Source organism: Hyposmocoma kahamanoa, unplaced genomic scaffold (assembly GCF_003589595.1).
Source record: "Hyposmocoma kahamanoa isolate Upper Pololo Valley unplaced genomic scaffold, ASM358959v1 64, whole genome shotgun sequence".
Classification (NCBI taxonomy): Eukaryota; Metazoa; Arthropoda; class Insecta; order Lepidoptera; family Cosmopterigidae; genus Hyposmocoma; species Hyposmocoma kahamanoa.
The window spans coordinates 9,775,343-9,799,591 of record NW_020653852.1 but is presented as its reverse complement, the minus strand read 5'-3'; the positions used below and the strand labels follow the sequence as shown (position 1 = coordinate 9,799,591).

The 24,249-nt window shown below is 36.7% G+C and overlaps 2 protein-coding genes across 4 annotated transcripts in view; one reads left to right on the top strand and one right to left on the bottom strand.

Moving 5' to 3' along the window:
- The first annotated feature begins 2,619 nt into the window (after nucleotides 1-2,619).
- Nucleotides 2,620-20,303, top strand: LOC113231001 (UDP-glucose 4-epimerase-like). 3 transcript variants are annotated; one of them, XM_026465133.1, is made up of 9 exons: nucleotides 2,620-2,724; nucleotides 10,302-10,555; nucleotides 11,594-11,707; nucleotides 11,940-12,116; nucleotides 15,249-15,429; nucleotides 16,105-16,193; nucleotides 19,441-19,633; nucleotides 19,922-20,047; nucleotides 20,164-20,303. In XM_026465133.1, the coding sequence occupies exons 2-8, from the start codon at nucleotides 10,316-10,318 to the stop codon at nucleotides 20,011-20,013; spliced, it is 1,086 nt and encodes a 361-aa protein (XP_026320918.1). In that variant the 5' UTR covers nucleotides 2,620-2,724; nucleotides 10,302-10,315; the 3' UTR covers nucleotides 20,014-20,047; nucleotides 20,164-20,303. The 3 variants fall into 3 exon arrangements, with proteins under 3 accessions (XP_026320918.1, XP_026320916.1, XP_026320917.1); XM_026465131.1 differs by lacking the exon at nucleotides 20,164-20,303 and having other exon boundaries at nucleotides 19,922-20,090; XM_026465132.1 differs by lacking the exons at nucleotides 2,620-2,724; nucleotides 20,164-20,303 and adding an exon at nucleotides 2,780-2,872 and having other exon boundaries at nucleotides 19,922-20,090.
- Nucleotides 20,304-20,565: 262 nt separating this feature from the next.
- Nucleotides 20,566-24,249, bottom strand: part of LOC113230863 (methyltransferase-like protein 4) — an 8,246-nt gene continuing 4,562 nt past the window's right edge. The window contains exons 3-4 of the mRNA XM_026464968.1: nucleotides 23,701-24,041; nucleotides 20,566-20,882 (exon numbers count right to left, since the gene is read on the bottom strand). Of these exons, the coding sequence (XP_026320753.1) occupies nucleotides 20,743-20,882; nucleotides 23,701-24,041 (481 nt within the window). The 3' untranslated portion in view covers nucleotides 20,566-20,742. The remainder of the gene's footprint in view (nucleotides 20,883-23,700; nucleotides 24,042-24,249) is intronic.

Sequence of the window (24,249 nt, the reverse complement as noted above, 5' to 3'; positions counted from 1 at the left end):
TATATGGTCCACGTTTTCTTCGTCTAAACGTCTAAACTGTATTCACACAACAAGTTATCCTTTATCCTAAGTTTAGCCAAATGAATAGGAGTACACGCGTGACATATATACGAAGCCGGCATATTGTTGACGTAGTTTTTTATCTGCTGTACGGAATTTGAAAAGCCATGGTGTTGTAGGAATTTGGGGTTGGATGTCCGCAAAATATATGCCCTTTTCTTTTTGGGATATCTCCCAATACTTCGACCAACGATCACGAAGAAGGGATTTGGGAGTAGGCAAAGGTCATGGGAGTACAAATTGGTTCAGTCGAACCTATACAGGAAGCCAATTTGGCACAGGAATTACCGTCCCATTGCCTAGGATTCCAACATGTTAAGGTATCCAAGCTATCGCCACGTTTACACCTTGCTTGTGACAGTCTAAAAGGACTTGTTTAATTTTAAGTATAACTGGGAACCGGAAGGAGTGTAAATTGAAAGTGAAATGAGGATTTGACAGGATGAATTTAAGGCAACTTTTGGAATCAGTAAAGATGATGGAATAATTGAGTTTATGAGACTCGACATAGAGAACTGCTTCCAATAAGGCGGTTGCTTCACCAGTGAATACAGAAGAGTAGGATGAGCATCTGAAGCTTAAACTTATCTTAGCAAAAGGGATCCATACTGCTGCTCCTACGGAACTTAGTGCAGAAAGCTTTGATCAGTAAATATGCAGCGCCACCCGGAATAGTCGGAAGCGATCCTATGGTTAAAAATCCCTCGAGTGTCAACGAATTCCTTCTCTATGTCAAAGTGAAAGAAAATGTTGGGCTGGAAAACAAGGGCTTCATAGGAAGTACAATAAAGATGATTGCGAGGAAACTGATTGAGTGGGGAGGGAGTTGGGTGAATTTAATAAAGCTCTGAAGGAAGCAGGGTTTATTGTCCATGTTGCGAGAATCGAATAAGTCTAAGAGAAAATTTATTTTACGAAGAATGGGGTGGTTTGAATTTTGAAGCATTTAAAAAAAAATCTGTCCGGAAGAAACTGTCTGCGAATATTCAGAGGAGGCCATTAAGGCTGCGAGAGGCTGCGAACTATAGCATTATATAAAAGTTTTTGGGAGTATGGATGAGAGGACACAACACTCCTGAAAGGGACCGCAGAATGTTAGTATTTTTTTCACATTTAGATGCTACATGATCGAAATGAGGGCTACCGGAGATTCTGGATTCTAGCTTGATACCTAAAAATTTGGCTGAATTTAATTGTGGAACGATTTGATCGCATTGTATAAAGTGCGCCCGGCGCAGCTCGTCGCCTTCCGCCACCGCTTACTGCATCTTCTTTTTATTTTTTGTTTAGAGAAATGTAACCTTACAATGTAGAAGATGAAGTTTATATTGCATTGCTAGTTTTAATGCATCGCAGCATCACGCCCTAGCTGCGGTAATTTGAGGCGCCCCTTACGTTGAAGAGTGAAGCACATCACCAAGCGTTTGTCAACACGATACAATTTCATTTGCACTAGTCAAGAGCTACTGAAAATTTACATTTATATGTATAGTTTTTCGACGCCTATGCCAGGCATGTCATCGGCATCGTATAACACTTTACGGCACTTTTTCAAACCAATCCAGCCGCCAGGAAGTGTCAGTGTGCGGAGAATGGAGTGGCTGCCTGATATTTTCTGATATAGATAAATATTATCTTATATAATGTAGGCAGAAAAGCATTTAGATTTGTATAATGACTCCTACGTAAGTAAATTCACTTACACGGTATAAAAAATAGTTTCAACTTATTTTATGGAACTAACGAAATTAAAAAATCTTTATAACACCCAAGGTTAACGCGACGAAACAAAAATTTCGCTTATTGAACTAACTGATACATGTCGAGACCATCGGAACTCGACATATCTTACGATTCTTACGGTAGAGGAGGGTGCGGGTTTCGAGGTCACTGTCGCAGACTGACCGACGAATTACTTCACACCGTAGAGAGCATGCAAACGTTCGTTTTTAATAGTATGGCGTAATATCACTGTGTGCTCTTGGCAAATTCTTTTTGACCAAGACCATCGTTACTTAATTACGACCATTTGACTTGGCTTAAGCGTACTATCCTCCATATTTAATTCTATTAGGATTTTCCTGAAATTGCCCACCTTCATATTTTCGTTTATTGTGTATAATTGAGTAGAACAAAAGGAAATAATTATTACCGTGTTTACAAACATAGGCTTTTATTTAGTTTAGTATTATGTAGTCGTAGAGCTCCTTGTGAAATAGTTCGTCCTGGGAAGTACTGCCACTTTATCTATTTCTGCCACCAAACAGTAATGAGAGTATTATAGCGTTCCGGTTTTAAAGGATAAGGGTACCTGCTGGTGAATTGACAGGCCCATGGTATTTGTCAAATTATGTTTCAGGATGACGGGTACAGGGCCAGTGCCTCTCAGATCCTTGCAATTTAAAGCTCTGACTGGCACTGCAAATGCTATGGACAGGCCTGTCGCTTGATATCATAAAAAAAATTATATTCACCTACATTCGCCACGAAACTTCGGTGTAAGTCAACCCACCAGTTTGCAACCATCAGTGACGTTTGAAGACATCGCTTCACATCATCGTCGCTCAGATGCGCGTGCGCTTAGGCTCACTCCGTACGCACGGCTCGATATTAATTAAATAATTTTATCTAATAAGTAGTCTAAGTGTAGTTAATGGTTTAACGGTGAGTTTCCTATAACGGTTCGTGAAAGTGAACGGTGAAAACAGTTATTTTATTTGCCTCACGCGATGTGTGTGACAGACGTTGAATTGGAGATTCTTTCTTATTTCTACTAGTAGTAACTACTATTGATTTCTAAGTTGTTATATAGGTATTTGCTATTTCGCAATTAGTTAACAGTTTGTATCTGCGGTCAAAACTTTAAAGTTTGTAGAATAAACCAGTGCATAAAACTTTTCCTTGGTCTATAGATTCGTGTAACAAATACTTGCAATTACTAATAAAATTTTTCAAATAACTTTTTACCTAAACAAGATAATTACATACATAAGAAGTAAGTACCTACTATTTATGGAAAGTATTCCATCCCAAGTATTCAATCCCGCGAATTCGCGATAAAAGCAATGATTCATATTTAAACCTCTTAACATCCTTTTAGATTTCTTGGAAGAACTTTGAAGCCTGTGTTTTGGCAGCTCATAAGTGTTCGGTATTCCTCTTACACTTTGTTCTGCCTAACGTAAAAATAACTGCCTAAAATAAAAACAAAAATCATGAAAAATATTTCTGAAAGTTGGTCAGTTTTATACATCTAATGTCTGATATTATTGCCCTAATATCTAATATTGAAGGCGGTACTTAGCAAATAAAATCCATGACTGTATTTTATTTCTGCATTGTATAATGTGAAAACTTTAACATAAATCAAAATAGATATTTCTTGTATACATAAAATGCATTTTTGCAGAAACAACTCGTCCATGTTGACGACATTAGCCCAAAGGTGATTGAACTCGATTCTCGGTCAGGAACCCTGGTATTGTTAAAAACATCATCTTTGCGTAAATTTATACTAAGCTAAAGTACTTATACCCATGATAAATAAGAAATACTTCTGTTGTAGTGGTAGATAGAAATATTCATAAAATGAAAATCATTTAAGCTAAGTGTAATTTATCGTAGATAATTCATATTATGTTTAACCATATTTCTTTTTTTAACTCAATCAATTTACATAATTCGATTTACAATGCTTAAAGAAAAGATCATCAAAATCTATAATATTTGAAAGTTTACAACTGGTATAAAATATCTAAAAGCAAATCAGTGATTGTTTCTGCTATGTGATTATCGGTTAATTTATTTAGTATATGATTAACTATCAATTAAAAACGTCCTAATTACACATTTGAAATTTAATAATACAGACCGTGCTTCTTATTATATATAATAATATTTTATTCCAAACGTCAAAATAACTGAATTATCGCAGTATCATACTGATGCTAGCTTTGATTTAGGGCATACATATTGATAAAATTCTCACGCAGTAATCCATATGAACGACTCAAATCAGTAATCGACTTTGAGCAGATAGCAAAATTCATTGAAAAATACTTCTTTCCTGGTTGGTAGTTTAATAGGAACAATTTATTAGTATTGTGGACAGACAAGATCGTGACTAAATATAGTAGAAAAATCTTTTCATAATTAAAATCTTGGTCAAATAAAATCTTGATAAAATTAAGGTCTAGCTAGTGGCGTCATCCGTCATAGCGGAAAGGTGTACCAGATGATCCCCTTAAGGGAGAATGGTGGTAGATTAAAAGATGTTCAGCTTAAAAATGTAAAAGCATTGAACGATAGAAAATTTATCTATTCACGTGTTGTCTTACTAAAAACGTTTTATTTTTTGATCTTTCATTATTATATTTCAATATTTTTAAAACCTTATTAAAGGCTCGTCTTGGACACCGGGGTGTCCAAGACGAGGATCATCCAAGGATCCTCCAAGGATCATCTCATGCACCTTTCCTCTAGTTTTTATATAATTTTTACAAAACTATTGTACATACATAGTCATTTTTACTTGACATTGGCGGAATCATCGATTATAGAAGATTAAAAATTATTTTGGTGAGCAGTAAAGTATTAAGATGTATAAGTCTGTACAGTTTTGCTTAATGATATGTCAATCACAAGTAACATAGGTGATTGATCCATTTACTACACACAGCAGACAAATTCACGAATAATTTTAACAACAATAACATTATCTACCCTTATCATACTATGATAATTTACTCGTGATTAAACGTTAAAACACGGAAGTTGGTGTACATACATCTATTATAGGAATTAGGTATACGGATATTTTACGTATTTCAAGCGTTACTCACACAATAAGATTTTCTTGTAATATGGAATTCATGACTTCATTCTTGTGGTGGTGATGATCACATTTACACCCATTTGCTAATAAGAAATGTTTTACTGAAGATTTAAATCCTATAAAAATACACATAGATTACAGTATTTGCTAAAGACATGAAATGCCCTATTCCTTCACTTTTTGTCTCAGTGCCCTCTCCCTAGAATTTAATATTACACGCAACTATGTAGGTATTTAACCCCAATAACCTCATGTTTTAATTTTCAAAAACATTTTGTCGAAACTGACGCCGTTTTTTGACTGGGGAAAATCTTTATAGATACCTCAGAGCCCAGGGAGGCCCAGGGCACACCCCGGACACTCCATACAACGATCGAAAATTATTTACCTACTACTACTACATACGCCAAGGCGTGCGTGCACACGCGCAAATGTGTGCGTGAAGTGGCAGGGTTACCCACCACTTCCTCGTACCATGGACCAGTTATTGGTCCATGCTCGTACTATTACGTTACGTGATCAGAGCGGCAACATAGCAAAAATTCTAACGCTAATCTGTCATCTTTAATTCTATTATAGAATCCTAATAAATAAATATCGATACAATATTATATTTTTCATTAATTAATTAACTAGAATAATATTGAAGATTTATAGGAATGAAACTATTTTTCCGGATTTATATCGCGTATATTTGTTTTTTCAAACAAATATACGCGATTATTTCATTACGCGAAATATTTCAGTCAACCGTGACCATGGGACCTGTAAAGGGCCCGAAACGTCGGTTTGTTTGAAAAAACAAATATACGCGATATAAATCCGGAAAAATAGTTTCATTCCTATGTATAACAATCGCGAAAACCTAAGAACTCAATTGAAGATTTATTTAAAAAATATGTTAAAAGCACTTAAAATTGTTATATTTTGGACAGGTAACTTTAAATAAAGTAACCAAAGTATTTGAAATTGCGTGTCCAAGTTTATCATTACCTAGTTGATAATTAGGTACATTCACTACGTAATATTTAACGGCAATACAAATAGAAAATTCGAGAATCCTGATCTAGCTCACGAAGTTATGGCGTCTAATTATTTTGGTATAATAAATCTGTATTATATATTACTCTGTACTAAAGAAAACACACAGTCTCAGACAAAGTTTTTTTACTTACTTCGTTTCATCTTTCAAAAAACGAAAGAAACTCCTGTCTTTACCCGTTTAGATAATTATAAACAGCCGTACACAGCACAATTCGCGACCATTATAAATAGTAACGTAAAATGATGTTATTTAATAACCTACAAATATCGTAATTAGTAAATGAAAACTTTTCAAATATCAAAAGCGAAAACGGCTCGTCGACAGCCTTGTTCTCGCTCAGTCAATGTGACCGTCAATGTGCGGGGCGTGGTGCGGTATCTAAAGCTAGGGAAGGGTGGAGAGTGTCCGTTCTCGTTATTTGTTCTGTGCTCAGGGGTTATGTGGGGACTCTCCCTCCAGACTGGAGGGCCTACCCCACTTCCCCCCCCCCCCCCGGGTTTCCCTCTCGCCGGTTGAGTCGGCGCCATGGTATCGATGAACATTCACCACGACGCCCTAGCTGGCGCCAGGGCTCCCGCGCTAATGGAGAGGCGAGTCGGTTGTCCTCCGACCCGCCCCCCAGACGAGTGAGGGCGTGCAATGCAGGCTTCGAAGTCCCTGTCCAGAGCCCGCTGGCCTCACTAGTCGAAACTGACACCTACTATAGCGAAAGTTATAATGACTATATTATACTGACTATACATTATATTAGACTATATATTATACCTTACTGACTATCTCGTTCTCGAAATATGGTTGAATAGGAATGTAAAAAAAACGTATACCTACTCCCTACTATATTTACTAATGTTTTTTTACTGTTTTAATTCAATTAAAATTTTCAGGCATGTGAAAGGGTAGGTGATTATCAAAATCTTTTAAGAAACAAATTTACGTTCAGTAAAAAACTCAGAACACGCGAAATTTGGTTTAGGAGGTATTGTTTTTTTCATTATCAATATTCTTTTCTTTTCAAAACTGCACATCATGTCGAATATAATAAACGTGACGCTATTTCGTGTTTCGCCTTAAAAAAATAGTAACCCTACACTACCTATACTACAGAGGGTTACTTGTAAAATACTAACAGCCTCGCAGAGTGATAACACTAACATCACAAACAACAATTTTTGTTTTATGATTTTTAATAATGTAACAAATTTTACTTTCGTAGAAAAAGATAAATATTTAAATAGACCGCTATAAATGCTAACATAACTCTTTTATTATTAAATATAACTCTGTGCGGTAACAAAAGAAAGCACCCACCACCAAAATTATTACGTTGTTTGAAAGACTGCCCGCGGGAGGCGTTGATAAACAACTTAGAGCGCGTTCCCATTACGTCGTAACGTTTTATTTATCGTTGGACGACTGTCGTATTTAGCCTGTTCCCATATCGCGACTATCAGTCGTGACTGTGTCGTGATGTTTGTTTTATCGTTGAACGACTGTTGCGTCTGGCTGTGTAATTTGTCGATTCAAGGCAGCCACTTTGTCGTTTACCATCAAATATAGGTCTAAAAACTGCCAGATAGTACAACAGAAACTTAAATTTTATTGTTGGTACGTTTGTTGTTTTGTAAAAAATCATGAAACAAAAGTTGTTGTTGTTGCTGATGATATTAGTAATGTAGTTCTGTGAGGTTGTTAATATTTTTATAAATAACCCTGTATATTACGCTAAGCATTGCTGAATATTTAGCAACACTATACTAATAGTTGGGTTAGAATTTGTCAGTACCACTGTAGATATAATTTTGATAACCGCAAAGAACAACATTAATTTTAGGTCTTACGACCTTAAATCTTATTGATTGAATTTTATGTTTTACAATCTTATAAACTCAGTATATAAAAGCACCCGATTAAAATTCACTATTCTAAGATGGCTAACGAAGTCCGACGTAGTTTGGAGGCAATCAAACGGCTTCGAAATGTCGTTGACTAGGGGAATCCTGACTTCGATGACTTTAGTCAAAATATATTTCCACAATGGGACAAAATAATGCAACATAATAGTATTAACCCACTATAAAGATCACAAAAGAAACAATAAAATAATTGCAATAATAGTTTCTTAGTAGGTGTAATAATTGTCAATGACGATGACGACCTTCTGACAAATTATAAAGACCGCGAATTTTCGAGAACTGCTGCAGTCGTGCTAAAGTTAAAACAATGTGCAATTAAATTGTCTACCGCAACAAAAAGACATTGTGAAAGTCAAGTCACGTACAAGTTAAATGCCTACTACCTTATTATTCTTCGTAAGAAATTATTATCCCTAATTATTGTAGGAGTACCTATCTTGTGCAGAATAAGTGGCTCCATCATACACCTACCTATTTAATTATTACGACATCTTTAATTACTTCCGAAGTACGCAACAATGTGCAGAAATGTACTGTTAAGTTACAGCTCGGTAATAATAACTTTTAGGTTAGGTACCTAGGTACGTATGACAAACACTAATTTATTTTTACCGAATTTCATTATTCCGAATACGGTTCGACTTTTTTCATTAGTGTGATGACTGTTTCGGTATGTAACACAGAAATATCTTGCAGAAAAGTATCGTTTGTTCGAAAAACTGTTATTAGAATTATTATTACATAATCTTTTAGCGGAAGTTTGTTTGGTCAAACCTTAGAATAATAACGCATAGAATGATAGTTTCATATCAAACGAACTGTCACAAGAGAGGCAAAAATCAAATTCAGTTTTAGTAGTAGGTTAATTTTCGGTTTTAGTGAATATTTATATAAAAATACAAGTTGAAACGCGTTACTTCCTTGTGGAATGTGATGTTAGTATCTATTTTATGTTTGTCTGACGTATTTTTACACTCATTTACCGCACATTTCGTCATTTTTAGCTAAAATTCTTGATCTGTTCGCGGTGCAAGTTGACCTTGAGCACTGAAGGCCCGCCCGCTCGTGTAGGCCCATTGGGCGCGCTTCAATTTGCCTCACTTAGCGTGTGCGGACTAGGTTTCTATGCGTTGTTATTCTAAGGGTCAAACCATGTTTAACCTACCATCTGTTTTTCATACCGAAAAAAACGAATTTTCAGAAATCTAAACTGATTTCTGAAAATTCGTTTTTTTATTTATTATAAAGACATAGCTAATGAATGCAAACGTACAATCCCTGGGTGGAGTTAAATCTGGATGCGAAACTGTTTACATTTCCGAACATATTTAAATAATTATTGGAATGTTCTAATAACAACTTTAAATGTAGCTACAAGTAATAAGTTTTATTTATCGTTTATTTAAATTAAATGCGAGTTAAAACAAAATATAAAACGAAATATAGATTATACATGCGAATAGATTATACATATGTATGTATTTTTGTACGTAGATTATACGTACAAAAATAAAATATGTTCAATTCGGTAGGTAGGTGCACATTAGGCAAACGGAATCCTGGGGAAATGAGAATCAGAGGAGGACGAATATAGCTATGTGGTATAATGAAAAAAATCTTCACGTGTTTTCGGACAAACCAAACAAAATCTGTTCAATAAAAGCCGAAAGGTTTTCCGAGAAACAAAATTCTAAAAACCATGTTTCTAGCTTCTGATATGGTAGGTTTAGAGCCAACTAACTTTATCTCTGTCTTTGTGTAGTATTTGTTGGGTGTGATATGAGTGTTACTATTGAGTATCGTCTTGTATGTGTAATTAAAGCTATACATTAAGGCTATACATAAAATGGTAACCTATCACAGACAACCCTACGTTCCTACCTAACAGCCTAGCCCTAACCATACACTACTATATATACTATATATACGTATATAGATTGGTAGAGGAAGCCTGTTACCATATGACCTAAGGTAACAGACGGAAGGTGGGAAGGATAAAGGGTGCAAGGAGTGGATTTTCTCATTGCCAGTCTCACAGACTCACAAGACTGATCAGATAAGCTGACGACTAAAGGGGTCTTGGCCGCATTGAGAGGATGCTGTAGTCAGGAGAGTTTCGTCGTCGTCAATGAGACAGCGTTGATGTCTGGATTCAAAGAGATCTTTATTTCTAAAAACTAGACTATTTACACAAATTCTATTTACAGTCTTGCACATTGCTATTCGTTCAGTGCACTGCAGAGTAGTCTATTATCGTCACGTGGTAATTTATGCCTGGTCAGATTGTCTGTTCTTGTCACGTGAACGTGAACAGTAGGTAACCCTTTTATTAGATAACATGAGACTTATGTGTGTAGATATGACCTAAAGCCACATACAACTTTTATTATCACGTATTTTGCCAACATTTTTTGTTATAAACTAAATAAGCAAATTTTATCTTCTACAGAACGGTAGTAAAAAATGCCGAAATTCAAGACAATCCTGGTAACGGGCGGTGCGGGGTACATTGGCAGCCACTGTGTAATAGATCTTGTAAACGAAGGCTACGATGTCATCGCTATAGATAACTTCGCGAATGCTGTGGGGGATGACGAAGGGTCTCCAGCGTTGCGGAAAGCAGAGGAAATAACGGGAAAGAAGATCACGTTTTACAAAGCAGATTTACTGGACAAGCCGCAGATAAATGAAATTTTTGATAAGGTGATAAATGGAGGTCGTACTTAAAAAGTATTTAATTTAATCTAAAATTCAGAATTTACAATCAACGAAATTAATCGATAAAACTCTTTGGAGCGATCATATAGTAATGATATATGTAAAGCATCGAGCACGTAACCAGAACGAAATAGGGGCCTTATATGATTTTTGAGTATCAACTCTCGTTTGCACTGAAATCACCAATTAGAAAGCTGAAATAGTGCAGCGCCAACAACTGACCTGTGTGTATGTCTCCGTATATTCCAAAAATATCCTGTATTTATTGTAATAAAGATAATAGATCAAACTACGGGGAGCTGTTCCATTCGATGGTGTGGGAAACACAGAAAAACATCTAATTACAAAACGAACAGAATCACATTTCATGGGTAATTAAATTTTAATTTTTCAATTTTCATCCATTATAGCAAAGCTCAAGTTAAACTGGTCAATTTGAAGTGAAACAATTGACGACACCCGTCAATTGTTTCGAATTCGGGCTGGCCAATCGGAGCGCAGTTGTCACCGTAATGATATGGCGGAATAGTTTTCAAACAAATTAAATGACATTTCGTCTCTATTTCTGATTATATACTCGATGATCCAAAGATACCTTTTACACAAACTAGGTACAAACCTTTTATACACACAAAAAAATCCTAGTCTGAAAAAAAATATGCTTGAGTAATGGTAAGTAGTAACAAAAAAGAGGAAACTAGTGATAAAGTATTGTGAGGAGTAAGTTACACTGAATGTATCCAAAAGATGCGACGCAATATTTCAACCATATGATAATAAAGTTTAGGAAAATAAATATAAAGACACGAAAAGAAAAGCATAGGTTTCAATAATTCTTAGATTAAGCAGATAAATATTTGTTTGAGTGGTTAATTATTGTACTGAATTAAACACCATAATTAAAAACACTGAAACTACATTCTCATAATACTACGATTTCTACGATGATTTATGATATGATGACTAAAACTTATGTTTTAGTCATCATATCATAAATCATCATGACATCACACCTTATTGCAGCATGAGATCGACTGTGTGATCCACTTCGCGGCGTTGAAAGCAGTGGGAGAATCTATGCAGCAGCCTTTGCTTTATTACCAGAACAATCTACTTGGAATGCTTAATTTACTAGAGGTAAATAAAAAAGATATAAGTAAATAATTAATGTAACAACAAAAAAATTGAGTTAAGGCTTGCCTTGTGGTACACCAGATATTAGGACGGAAAATTTGAAATTATTAGGTAATTTTAACTGTGAAGTAAAGTTTACGTATTTAAACTACGTTGCGTTGACAAAAATATTTCATATATCAAGGTTTTCTGGATGTTTTGAATAGTTATCTCATTTTCCTGTATTATCTTTCAGGTTATGCGTTCTCACAGCTGCTATCAAATGGTATTTTCCTCATCATGCACTGTGTATGGAGAGCCGGAGACACTGCCAATCACAGAGACGCATCCAACTGGCAGCATCACCAATGTTTATGGACGAACCAAGTACTTTATTGAAGAGATGCTCAAAGATCTTAACACTGCTGATAAAGTGAGTGAATATAGTTGCTTAGTTAAAATTGATTAATCATGCCTACTGAATATACTTTAACGTATTTTTGTCTTGTATGAACGACCAAAGATGTAAATTTTTCGCCGATATGGCGCCTATAAACAGTGTTGCCAGGTGGTTACATTTCTTACATTTTTCGTAATTTTTGATACTCTCGCGAAATATGTATCTAACCATTGTTTTTAATGCTATTTTCGTAACTTTTGAGAACGATGAGATTTTAAAATTTAACTATAGGTATATTTGCTATTGTAAATCCTAAACAATTTACAAACGCACACCTGTCAGGCAATAAAATTATATACTTAGAGATGACTTAAACAATATGAAATCTACCAATCACTAGCCGAGTTAGATTTTTCTCGAGCATACCAATAGCGTTCGTAGCTTGATTTTTGGTAGGTGAGTAAAGATTCCAGCAACATAACATTAAGCTTAACAAGGTGCTCTACACCTCGTGACTAGTACGTAGTATGAGTATAGAACCGTTTATACATACTTATTGATTTAAATAAATGTTACTTTCAAGCAAAAATGTAACTGTTCAAGTGACGACACGTAGTCTTCGACGGAAGAACCTTGGCAACACTGCCTATACATTATCCACAAAATTACATGAATACATTACGATAATACAACCGATTGTAAGAGACTGACTGGAACAATTGCACAGAGTTTCATATTACTCATACATGACTGTGACTGAATATAAAAACATTACCAACAATACTTGTCACTTACGTTTTCATGAGGCATATCCAGACATTTTCATGTAACGTTTATTAACGTTTATTACGTAAATGTGTTTAAGTCTTATTTTAATAGGTAGATATTTGTTGAAATAATTTTCTTGAGATCGAATCAATATTCAAGGTCATTACTATTCAAATTTAAATTAAGACGTTAGTAGTTTTCAATTATTTAAGTGCCAGATAAAAGAATTTTCTGTATTCAAAAACAATATTCAGAGCCGTAAGTATGCGACCGCATCTTTATCAGGGTCACCAATGGTCTTATATAGGTACTTAAAGTCATTGAGGGTCTGTATTTACACCAATGGTGTCCACTCAAAACTACAAGAAATCCATGTCAGGGAAAAGAAAAAATTGGGCGTGCATGAGACGTTAATAGGGGTCCACGAAATGCACGAAAGTTGGATCGATTTAGGCAGGTCTCGTGGCCAAAATTTTGGCTTTCCATTAATAGAATAATCCACATTGCACTGATTATAACTTTCCCAATTTTCACACATTATTTGATTTAAAATTCGGGACAACCGTTTATACTTACCTAAGTGTGGCCCGAAACTCTAATATTAGAAAGGCGCTTTTGAAAATTATGGGATTTAAGTTTTTAAAATCTTGAGCGAAAAGCATTTAGATTTTGCGTTTTATTATTACATGGGCAGTAAATGTAAAACCAGGTTCGCCACTAACTAATTTAAAAGGTCAACCCAAAAAGGTTGTGGCCAATGTCGCAAACTTGAGTATGTGGCCCGAAGGAAAAAAAGATTGAGTATAGCTGGGTTAAATAAATGCATAAAATGTGTTTTTTTTTTAAATTCTCACTATACAGTTAAACTTATCAAAGTGTGTAGCGCTGTGTCAGCTATCAGAAACACATTTGAAGTCGATAAATTTGTAAAAAAATCCATATTAGAAAGGCCCTGACCCTACACAAAACGGCAAAAATTGACGTGATCTACTAGAAATAACAGTTTGGAGACCTCTGATTTAGACCACATATGATCATTTCTCGATAAGATCTCGACGTTATAATTATTCATATATTCAAGCAATATTTTAGTTACAAGAATTGGAGAGGATATGAGTTATATTTTTCTGTATCTAATGGTGCAATAAACTTTTTTGACGTAACTCCAATTATGCCATTCTTCCATGAAGGGTGGGATATTATACATTGCATTGTGAACTTTATGATCAATTGTGTAACGTATACAAACTAGATACGAGCCAAAATCTTCCGCTGAATTCTCGCGCATGCTCGAGAATGCTCGAACATTCCGGCTTTGGCTCGTATCTAGTTTGTACGTTACACAATTTCCGTAAAGTTCATTATGCAATGTAGAATATCGTTACAAAAATTCACTTTCATTCCGTTCTGCCGCAATATAAATTGAGTCTAACGTTTTAAATAATTTCTTCTGTGGAGAATAAAAAACCGAAGTCCGAAAAAAAGCGTCTGTAGTACACTGTGATATGGACAATTTTGACCATTATTCATTTCTTTTAACTACAAGTTCCAGGACATCGAGTCTCTAACTCCAAACCGTGATCTTGATTAGGTATATTTGAACGGAATCTTAGGTTCGTATTCCAGAACTCTACTCAATGCTCAAGTCAGGATCTGTGTACGATTTCAAGCACTGGAAATACGACCCAAATGGCAGGGACTTGAGTATGATTTCGAGTGCTTTAAACCATACTCAAATCCTGACTTGAGCATTGAGTAGAGTTCTGGAATACGACCCTAAGGGTCGTATTCCAGAACTGTACTCAATGCTCAAGTCAGGATTTGTGCAGACTTGAGTATGATTTCAAGCATTGGAAATGCGACCCTAATGGCAAGGACTTGAGTATGATTTTCAGTGCTCACTGCAATACTCAAGTCCTGACTTGAGCATTGAGTAGAGTTCTAGAATACGACCCTAAGTGTCGTAAATAAGTCAGGATTTGACTATGGTTTAAAGCAATCTTAATCCTATTCAAGTCCCTGCCATTAGAGTCGTATTTCCAGTGCTTGTGTTTCAGCTGTAATCTTGACTTGAGCATTGAATAGTTCTAGAATACGACCCTTAGAGTAATTAGCAAAAGTTCAAGGCCGTTAGCTTTTTCCTTGCTTTTTCTTATAAGACGTAAGAAATATCATCAAATCATTATTGTATAATATGAAAAGTAGTGTACACAATACAATTTTACATAACTATCTTTTTTTGACCTGTACAGCACTCAGTTGTAGAGTTTGCTGATAACGCGGAGTCCAATCGACGGATTGGACTCCGCGTTATTTAAATAATCATTTAGCAAACTCAAACCTCTAATTTCAATAAAGATAAAAAGAATAATATAATTCCTTTATTGCACGTTACAGAACTGGAACATAATATCTCTCCGCTACTTCAATCCAGTGGGCGCGCACCCATCAGGACTGATCGGCGAGGATCCAACCAAGGAGTTCACAAATTTGATGCCTTTCATGGCACAGGTCGCTTTAGGCAAGAAGCCTGTACTTACTGTGTTTGGCAACGACTATAACACACCAGATGGGACTGGTAAGTTATGTGTTTTACTCTTCTGAACTCATCAGTCAGCACAAATCCGAGTCAACAGTGCCTACTTTACATCAGGCAACAGACAAATACGATTAGAGCGGTCGATAATTTTCGTCAAAGTTACTACTACTACTGCCCATAGGCTCAATTTATATTGCGGCGGAACGGAATAGAAGCGAATTTTTGTAACGATATTGTACATAGAATATTGAACTTTATGGTCAATTGAGTAACGTACAAACTAGATACGACCTAAAATTTTCCGCGGATTTCTCGAGAATGCTCGCGCATTCCGTGGAAGATTCTTCAATATCGTTATAAAAATTCCGCTTTAATTCCGGTCCCTAGCAATTTAAATTGAACCTTAGAGCGTATACAAATCAGGCGAATGTGCTGCACGCGTGCAGTCAAGAGCGCCTCTGTTATCATCTCACGCAAGGCAAGCAAGCATGCCTAAATAGCTTGCGAGCCGTTCGCAAATAGGCCCATTCGCCAGATCTGTGCACATCTCAGAAATAACAAATCTTATAGGAGTTCATCCACGACGTAAACTCAAAAGTACTATACATAATGTAGGTCAATTGGACCCTCATCCCTAATTCCCTAGCTCTAGGCAGACCGTAAGTCGTAAAGATTAAACATCGACATACTATAATAAGTTGTGATTCTTGGCAGGAATCCGAGATTATATTCACGTTATGGACCTCGCCAGCGGACACGTGGCAGCTTTAAACCTTCTCAATGATAACCATATTGGGCTGAAGGTAAATTGTTCGTTTATTACCTACTTACCATAAGTTTTATTTTTCTTTCTCGGTGCCATTAATTTCAATTTAGACCTCATCGGCACGGATTTAGATCTCTCCGCCATGGCGTCATTCAATACGTATCTTAGACTACATAATCAATTAAGTAAAGTGAAGCTAATGTCTTCTATCTGAGGACCAAGATTCTTCAGAATCATTCCACAGAAAATATTCACTAATGCTGTATTTATTTTTATTGAATATCATGATGTTTTACTACCATGATATTCATCTATTTTTTGTGTAAATTCTCCAATACATTGTTATTGATAAAAAGATCGAACAAATGTAATTTAATTTTGTTTTTAATTTTTAATGGTTACGCCTTTTTTTGCCTTAGCGCCATCTGTGAGAACACACCAACTTTCTTCACTCAGCCAGTGTTGGGCGTTAATCAATTAAATTTCAATCAGAAATTTAACTGAGTAAAAAATGAATTGCAATTCCTCGCAATTGATTTTAATTGCAATTAATTTTGATTGCAATTGATTTTAATTGAATTGATTTTAATTGCAATTAAATTAATTGAATTTTTTTTTAATTGACCTTAGAAACAAATGAAACTAACAATTAAAACCGAAACTACTGAATAAAAGTGTCATTACGAATATGGCACTCATTTGTAAATAGAAATGGCTGGCACGATTTTTCAAATAATGGGGAATGAGTGGGAAGTGGGGAATGAGTGGGGAGTCGGTGGGGAGTGAGCGGGAATTGAGCGGGGAGTGAGTAGGGACTGAATGGGGACTAAGTGGGGAGTGGGAATTGAGTGGGGAGTGAATGGGTAGTGAGTGGGGAGTGAGCGAGGAGTGATTGAGTTAGTGAGTGCTTCGGTGTTCGAATATAGCATGAACAATATAGTATTTGGGGTGCTCTCGCAACGAATATGGCACGCCTTTCTAAATCCAGGATGGCGGGCACTACTTTTCAAATAATGGCAAGTTGGGTATCGTTTTCGAGATATTTGGGGGTGCTAATTACGAATATAGAATTTATTTCTAAAACCAAGATGGCTCCCCACTCACTCCCCACTCTCTCTCCTCTCACTCCCTACGTACTCCCAACTCACTCCCCACTCACTTCTCACTCCCCACTCCCAATTATTTGAAAAATCGTGCACGCCATCTTGGATTTAGAAATGAGTGCCATATTCGTTACGAGAGAACCCCAAATACTATATTGCCCATTCTATATTCGGCAATGGAGGTACTCACTTACTCACTAACTCGTCACTCACACCCCACTAACTCCCCCACTCACACCCCCTCATTCCTCATTCACTCCCAACTCACTCCCCACTCACTCATTCACTCGCCCTATAAATTTATCATAATTGTCAGTTTTAATTGTTAATCAAAAACATTGCAAAGATTGAAAATTGATCAATTGTTAATTGTAGATATACGGGATTAACAATTGATTAATAGTTAGTTGCGAGAACAGCAATTAACAATTAATTAATCGTTAGTTGCGAGAACAGCATTTAAAAATTAATCAATCGTTAATTGTTGTTTCGCGATTGACAATTAATTAATTGTCAATCTTTAATTCCCTGAACAATTAAATTTTGCCCAATACTGCACTCAGCCAGGTACCTTTACAGCTACCAGAAGCCTGTCAGAGATGTCACTATATTATTGCAATATTTATTTTTATTGAATATAATGTTTTCACATGATATTCATTTATCGCATATTACATATATCTTGTAACACCTCTCGCTTGAGACGGTGTAGTATAGTGTAGTGTGACCAGGTCGTGGAAGCTTGCAAACGTGCAACCTGTACCCAAAAAAGGAAGCAGAGCTGACCCTGTCAACTATCGACCTATTTCAGTCACTTTCATACTCTGCAAGACTATGGAACATATACTTAATAACAGTCTTCTGTCGTACCTTGAAGACAACGACTTCCTCAGTGATCGCTAGTACGGATTCCGACGAGGGCGATCTACTGGGATCTTCTTGTGTACGACACTCATCTATGGAGCGAGGCTATAGAAGACATGGCGAAGCCCTTGCAGTGTCTCTAGATATTTCTAAAGCCTTTGACAGGGTCTGACACGCAAGCCTTTTAAGCAACCTTCCCTCTTATGGGCTTCACACTGAAATTTGCAACTGGATTTCGGATTTCTTGAGTGAATTCGTTCGATTCGAGTGGTCTTAGAAGGCTACTCTTCAGATCCGTTCCATACTGTCCGCAACTCTCTTTCTGCTGCATATCAATGATATGTTTATTCCCGGAGCCTTTGGGTATGCTGATGACAGCACAGTTGTGGACAGATACTTGACCAATGCAAGGGTCAGTGGAGAAGAAATCCAATCTTGTCGAGAGTCCATGGTTAGTCGTTTGAATTTGACACTTGTCTCCGATTGCGGCGATACCAATCTTGTCAAATTTCTTGCTACCAAAACGCAGGCGTGTCTATTCGCCACAAAACGGAGTCTTTCACCTGACTCTGACTTTTCGTGATGTATCCATACCAATAGCCGACCGTCTCCAGCTACTTGGAGTCGTCTATGGAGTACTGCTGCCACTTATGGGATGGCTCTGCTAAATACCAACTGGCCACCTTGAATTAAATCGAGAAGCGTGCCAAGAGACTTATAGGTAACTCGAAATTAGTAGAGGCGAAACTGCAGAGCCTCGAACACTGTCGTAAAGTTGCCTGCTTATCGGTATCCTACAGGATATATCACGGAGTTAGCGATGGAATTGCATAATTTGATTCGGCCTTCCCCTTTCCATCATCGGGGGACTAGACGTGGGCTGGGATTCCACCCCTATGTTGTGGATATTCCCAGAATTCGCACGAAACGTTATGCTTCCACATTTATATGGCGAGCGACTAGAGAGTGGAATTCCCTACTTGCGGACTTGTTCCCCGAACTTGGACCTTTTGAAGGCGAGAGTGAATAGGCATTATTAAGGTTTGCATGCTACATCGTCGACCTCATCATCACTTTCCATAAGGTGAGATGAAGGTCAAATGCGCTCTTATTTTTTATAAAAAAAATATATATTCGTGAAAATACTCTACTGGTTTGTTATTGTTAGTGAGAGGTTAGCCACGGTGAGGTGACAGACGCTGGTTAGAGTACAATCGGATCGAAATCATTTTTCCTTGTGTTTGTTCAATCTTTGTGTCAATAATAATTTCACTTAGGTATGTTATCTATCATTGTATCTATCATCGTTTATTGTAGGTATACAATCTTGGTACCGGCAAAGGCGTTTCTGTAAAGGAGCTAGTGACAGTGTTTGAACGAGTAACCGGTACCAAGATACCACTGAAATATGTCGATAGACGACTGGGAGACATTACGGCAATGTGGGCTGACGCTTCGCTGGCTAAGGAAGAACTTGGATGGTGCGCGCGTTATAGCATTGAGGAGATGTGTAAGTTTATCAAATCCCCTAAATAAATAAAGAGTAAAAAAAAGTTTAACATGAAAATAATCTGTTCCTATAATAAATTCAATGAGATGATCGCGTATTTGAGGTCTCTATTTTGCGGAGTGAATCTGGGAGAGACAAGTTCAAAATAAAACTACTGCTTTTAAAGCCTCAAACATAAAATTAACAATCATTTTTTTAAATCAATTATAAAAAATGTGTCGACATTTTAAAACGCCGTGTTTGTATAGTAACATTGGTCAAGTACAAATTAAGTCATGGTTTTTGCAGGCACCGATTTCTGGAGATGGCAAACTATGAATCCTAATGGCTACCCCAAGAAAAACGTCAAGAGCAGCGTCATCATGAATGGGACGAGCTAATGCTTTGTTTTACTTTACAATAATTACTATATTACATTATTTATATAAACCATCATTTTATTTATTGTACTAATTGTGTATATAAAAATTTAAGGACAGAGCACACTATGGGAATGTCCCATAGTGTGTTCTGTCCTTAAATCTGCCGTCCATTAACTAAAACGCGACTAAGTGACAAATGGTCAAATAACCGTTTTAAATAGCAAAAAATAGATTACAAAATTCTCTTTTAAAAACAGTTAAAATAAGTTAACGCGTTCGACTAATCGGAACTTACTAACGATGCATAGCTGAAATACCATCGAACAATTTCAATATTTTAAAACTGGGTTATGGTTTTTTAAGATATCTCAAAAAATTAATTTGTAACTTAGCCGCGGTTTACATAGTGGACGGCAGAAATGTGAAAAATACAGTCATTTTCTATTGTCGTTCATGTGGACTACAATAGAAAATAAGTGTATTCTCTGAAACTCTACTCAGGATAGATTTTACTAAAATTGTTCTTTATAATTAATATGATGGCCAGTTGAAACATGACTGTAACTTTATATTACACTTATATAAAAACATGACCGACTTTTATTACACAAGAGAAAATATATATTTAATAATGGTTCTTTAAATTATTAACTATCTGATTTTAAAATCAGCGACTTCAAAACTTAGAATTAATTGAAATTTTAAAATACAATTTTAACTCATCTATTTTACACAGGCATTTATTCGTCAGCTAACTTTGTCGTATAAAGACACATGTTGCCATTTAAGCGGTTCGAATCCCACGCTGGTTGTGTTAGGTAAGAGATATCTCGCGAAGAGTTCTAGGACTTGAGGGTCTTTTGCAGCCACGAAGGGTTTTAGAAGGTCTGTAATTTAAAAGAGAACTAAAACAGATACAAAGAAGTTAGGAATAAAAAACAATCTACAAATGTTCTAATTGTATTAATACCATATTTAGCATGAAAAAATTGTTTTGGCTAGTTAACACAGATACGACTACTTCATTGTTTAAATGGTAACCACGTATAAGAATTATGATAGATAGGTAGTGGCGGATTTACCTTAAGTCCCAGTAGGCCCAGGCCTAGTGCGGCCAGATTTTAGGGACAGCCAACCGTGACAAAAAAATCCCTGATGACAACAAGAAATAACTCAAAGTAGGTACCTAAAGTTTTTATAGATAGTGATAAGTGTGCATTTGACCTCCATCTCACCTGATGGAAAGTGATGATGAAGTCGACGATGGAGCATACACACCTAGATAATGTCTATTCACTCTCGCCTTGAGAAGGCCCAAGTTATAACGCTCAGAGAACAAGTCTGCAGGCAGGGAATTCCACTCCATATCCGTTCGCCATATAGGATGTGGAAGCATAACGCTTCGTGCGAATCTTTGAAATATCCACAACATAGGGGTGGAAACAAGCCTACGCCTAATCCCCCGGCGATGGAAAGGGGAAGGGGGAATTAAATCGTGTAATTCGATCACACACTCTCCGTGATATATCCTATAAAATACCGATAAGCAGGCAAATTTACGGCGGTGTTCTAGGCTCTGCAGCTTCTCCTCCACTAATTCCGAGGCACCTATAAGCCTCTTGGCACGGTTGGCAATTGAATCCAAAGTGGCCCCAATCGGAGACTGCCTTGAGCGCCAAATCCAAACGGTTAACCATGGACGAGAGTCCATGTTTAAGTCGAGAGACAAGACTATATTTCCTCTCCACTGACCCTCGCATTGGTCAAATACCTATCTACAACTGTGCTGTCATCAGCATACGCAAAGGTACCTGGAATTAACATATCATTGATATGCAGCAGAAAGAGAGTTGCAGACAGTACGGAACCCTTAGGAACTCCGGCTATCTATCGCCATATGTTCGGAAGAGTAGCCTTCTAAGACCACTCGAATCGAACGTTCACTCGAGAAATCCGAGATCCAACAGCAAAGGTCAGTGGGAAGCCCGTAAGAGGGAAGTTTACTTAATAGGCTTGCGTGTAATTAGTAGTAATTACAACATTTGAAAATGACACTCTTTGGCTGTAGAATACAGTTTGTTTCATCTGACTTGTTTTTACATTGTGGCGTCATTTTAGAAATTAGTTGTCTAAAATTATACATCACCATGGATTTAACTAGTGAAAATTTTCGTAGTATGATTTTCTACGAGTGTAAGTGTAATGTAACAGCTCAGCGGAGCTTCGCTCGGCTTCAAACTGCTTTTGGTGATGAAGCACCATGCAAAACTACTATTTATAGCTGATTTGCAGAATTCAAACGCGGTCGTGTGAATCTCAGTGACGAATTTCGTGATGGTCGCCCGTCCACCGCTGTGAACAACAAAAACATCGATGCTGTGCGCCGCATGATCAAAATAGACAGGTATGTGACATACCATGCGATTCGGGAATCTTTAGGCATAGGCATGAGTCAAATACAATCAATATTACACAAACATTTGGGTGTGAAAAAGCTGTGCTCTCGGTGGATCCCACACAATTTGACTGAGGCTCAAAAAACGGATCGTGTCACTTGGTGCAATGCCATGCTTACAGATTCAACGAAAGGACGTCAAATTTGGTGTGGGACATAGCAACAGGTGACGAAACAAGGATTCATAGTTACGATCCCAAAACAAAGCAGCAATCGAGTGTATGGGTCTTTCGAGATGAGCCGAAACCAAGTGCCTCTAAGCGGATGATTGCTCCTTGTTTTAATAAAAATTGACATGTGGCTACTGTTGCTTTGGAGAATCGTTGAACCGTGAATAGTGATTGGTACGCGACCATTTGTTTGCCGGAAGTTATTGACTAACTCCGTAAAAATAACCGTTTACGTTTTACGCCGTATCATCTTGCACCACAATAATGCCAGTTCTCACACGGGCAGACTGACAAATGAATATTTGAAGGTAAACAACGTTGACCTTATGAGTCATCCCGCGTACAGTCCCGACCTGGCACCTTGTGACTTTTATTTATTTCCAAAAATTAAGAACCAGTTACGCGGTCAACGATTTTCATCACCTGAAGTAGCTGTCGAAGAGTATGAAAAATATGTTTCAGAGATTGTCACGGAGTAGTGGCATAAATGTTTTCAAAATTGGTTCATTCGTATGAAAAAGTGCATTAACGCTAACGGAGAATATTTTGAGAAACAATAAATTAATTTCTAACCATTTATATTATTTTTTTCTTATTCATTCCGGAAACTTGTAGTGCGCCCCACGTATTATCACTACCGCGTCTGTATGTCTGTCTAATTGCGTTAAGCTCAAAAACTACTGAACATATTTTCATGCGGTTTCCACCACACCACAGTAGACAGAGTGCAGCTATTACATTTAACTTAATTTCTGAATCGATTTCGACAAAAGTTGGCAATAAAGTAAATTTATTGTGTAGTCTACCATTATAGGATGAGTGCTGAGAAAGTGGCGGCTGGAACTGACTACATGGCCTGGGGCCTAGGGCGGACAAGACTGCAAATCCGCCACTGATGATAGAGAAGAACAAACATTTCTAAAAGGTTTTTTGGACTTCCTAAAAAAATTAGAATAGTCGCCAGTAGCCATATGATAAAGTCAGACAGACAGAAAGATCTTTCCGATTTAGGGCTAAAGTAGCCCGAATAATACCCATTAACTAGCCAAAATAAATAAAAAGAATGAAACAAAAACATACCCAACAAAGGAGGTTTATGTGAATGTAAAGCACTTGGGATACTAACGACCAAGTGGTTTTCAGGAACATTCATAATATTACCAATTTTACCCAAGATAAGTCTTTCATAAGGCTGTTTCTTACAACCATACCCAAAGTCGCACAATGGTTGTAAATCTATATTAACTTTCAACCAGTACCAGGTTGTAATGTATTCTACACCCCACTTGGGAAATATAAGATCTTTTACAGCCGCTATATTACTTGGAGCGTTTGTACACCAAATTGCAACGAGGCAGCTGGGGAAAAGAAGTTTTTTGACTGGTATTGATGCTATGTCTTCATTGTACATCATCTTGTAACTGTAAAATGTAATAAATTGGTGGTTTAATGAAGTGTTATGGCAAGTAGCCACTTCTACTATACATACTACGAATCTAGAAGGCCCATTGTCAAAATTGTTAAAATTAAGACAAACATGTACCTAAAGCTTATTGAATTCTTAGATTTTCCGCGATTGTTACACATTGGAAATGAAACCTAATTTTTTTCGGAACTAAATTGCGTATA

Coding starts and splice junctions, on each gene's coding strand:
- LOC113231001 (XM_026465133.1), top strand. CDS start 10,316: ATGCCGAAATTCAAGACAATCCTGGTAACGGGCGGTGCGGGGTACATT. Junction 10,556..11,593: donor TAAATGAAATTTTTGATAAG/GTGATAAATGGA, acceptor ACCTTATTGCAG/CATGAGATCGACTGTGTGAT. Junction 15,430..16,104: donor TAACACACCAGATGGGACTG/GTAAGTTATGTG, acceptor GATTCTTGGCAG/GAATCCGAGATTATATTCAC.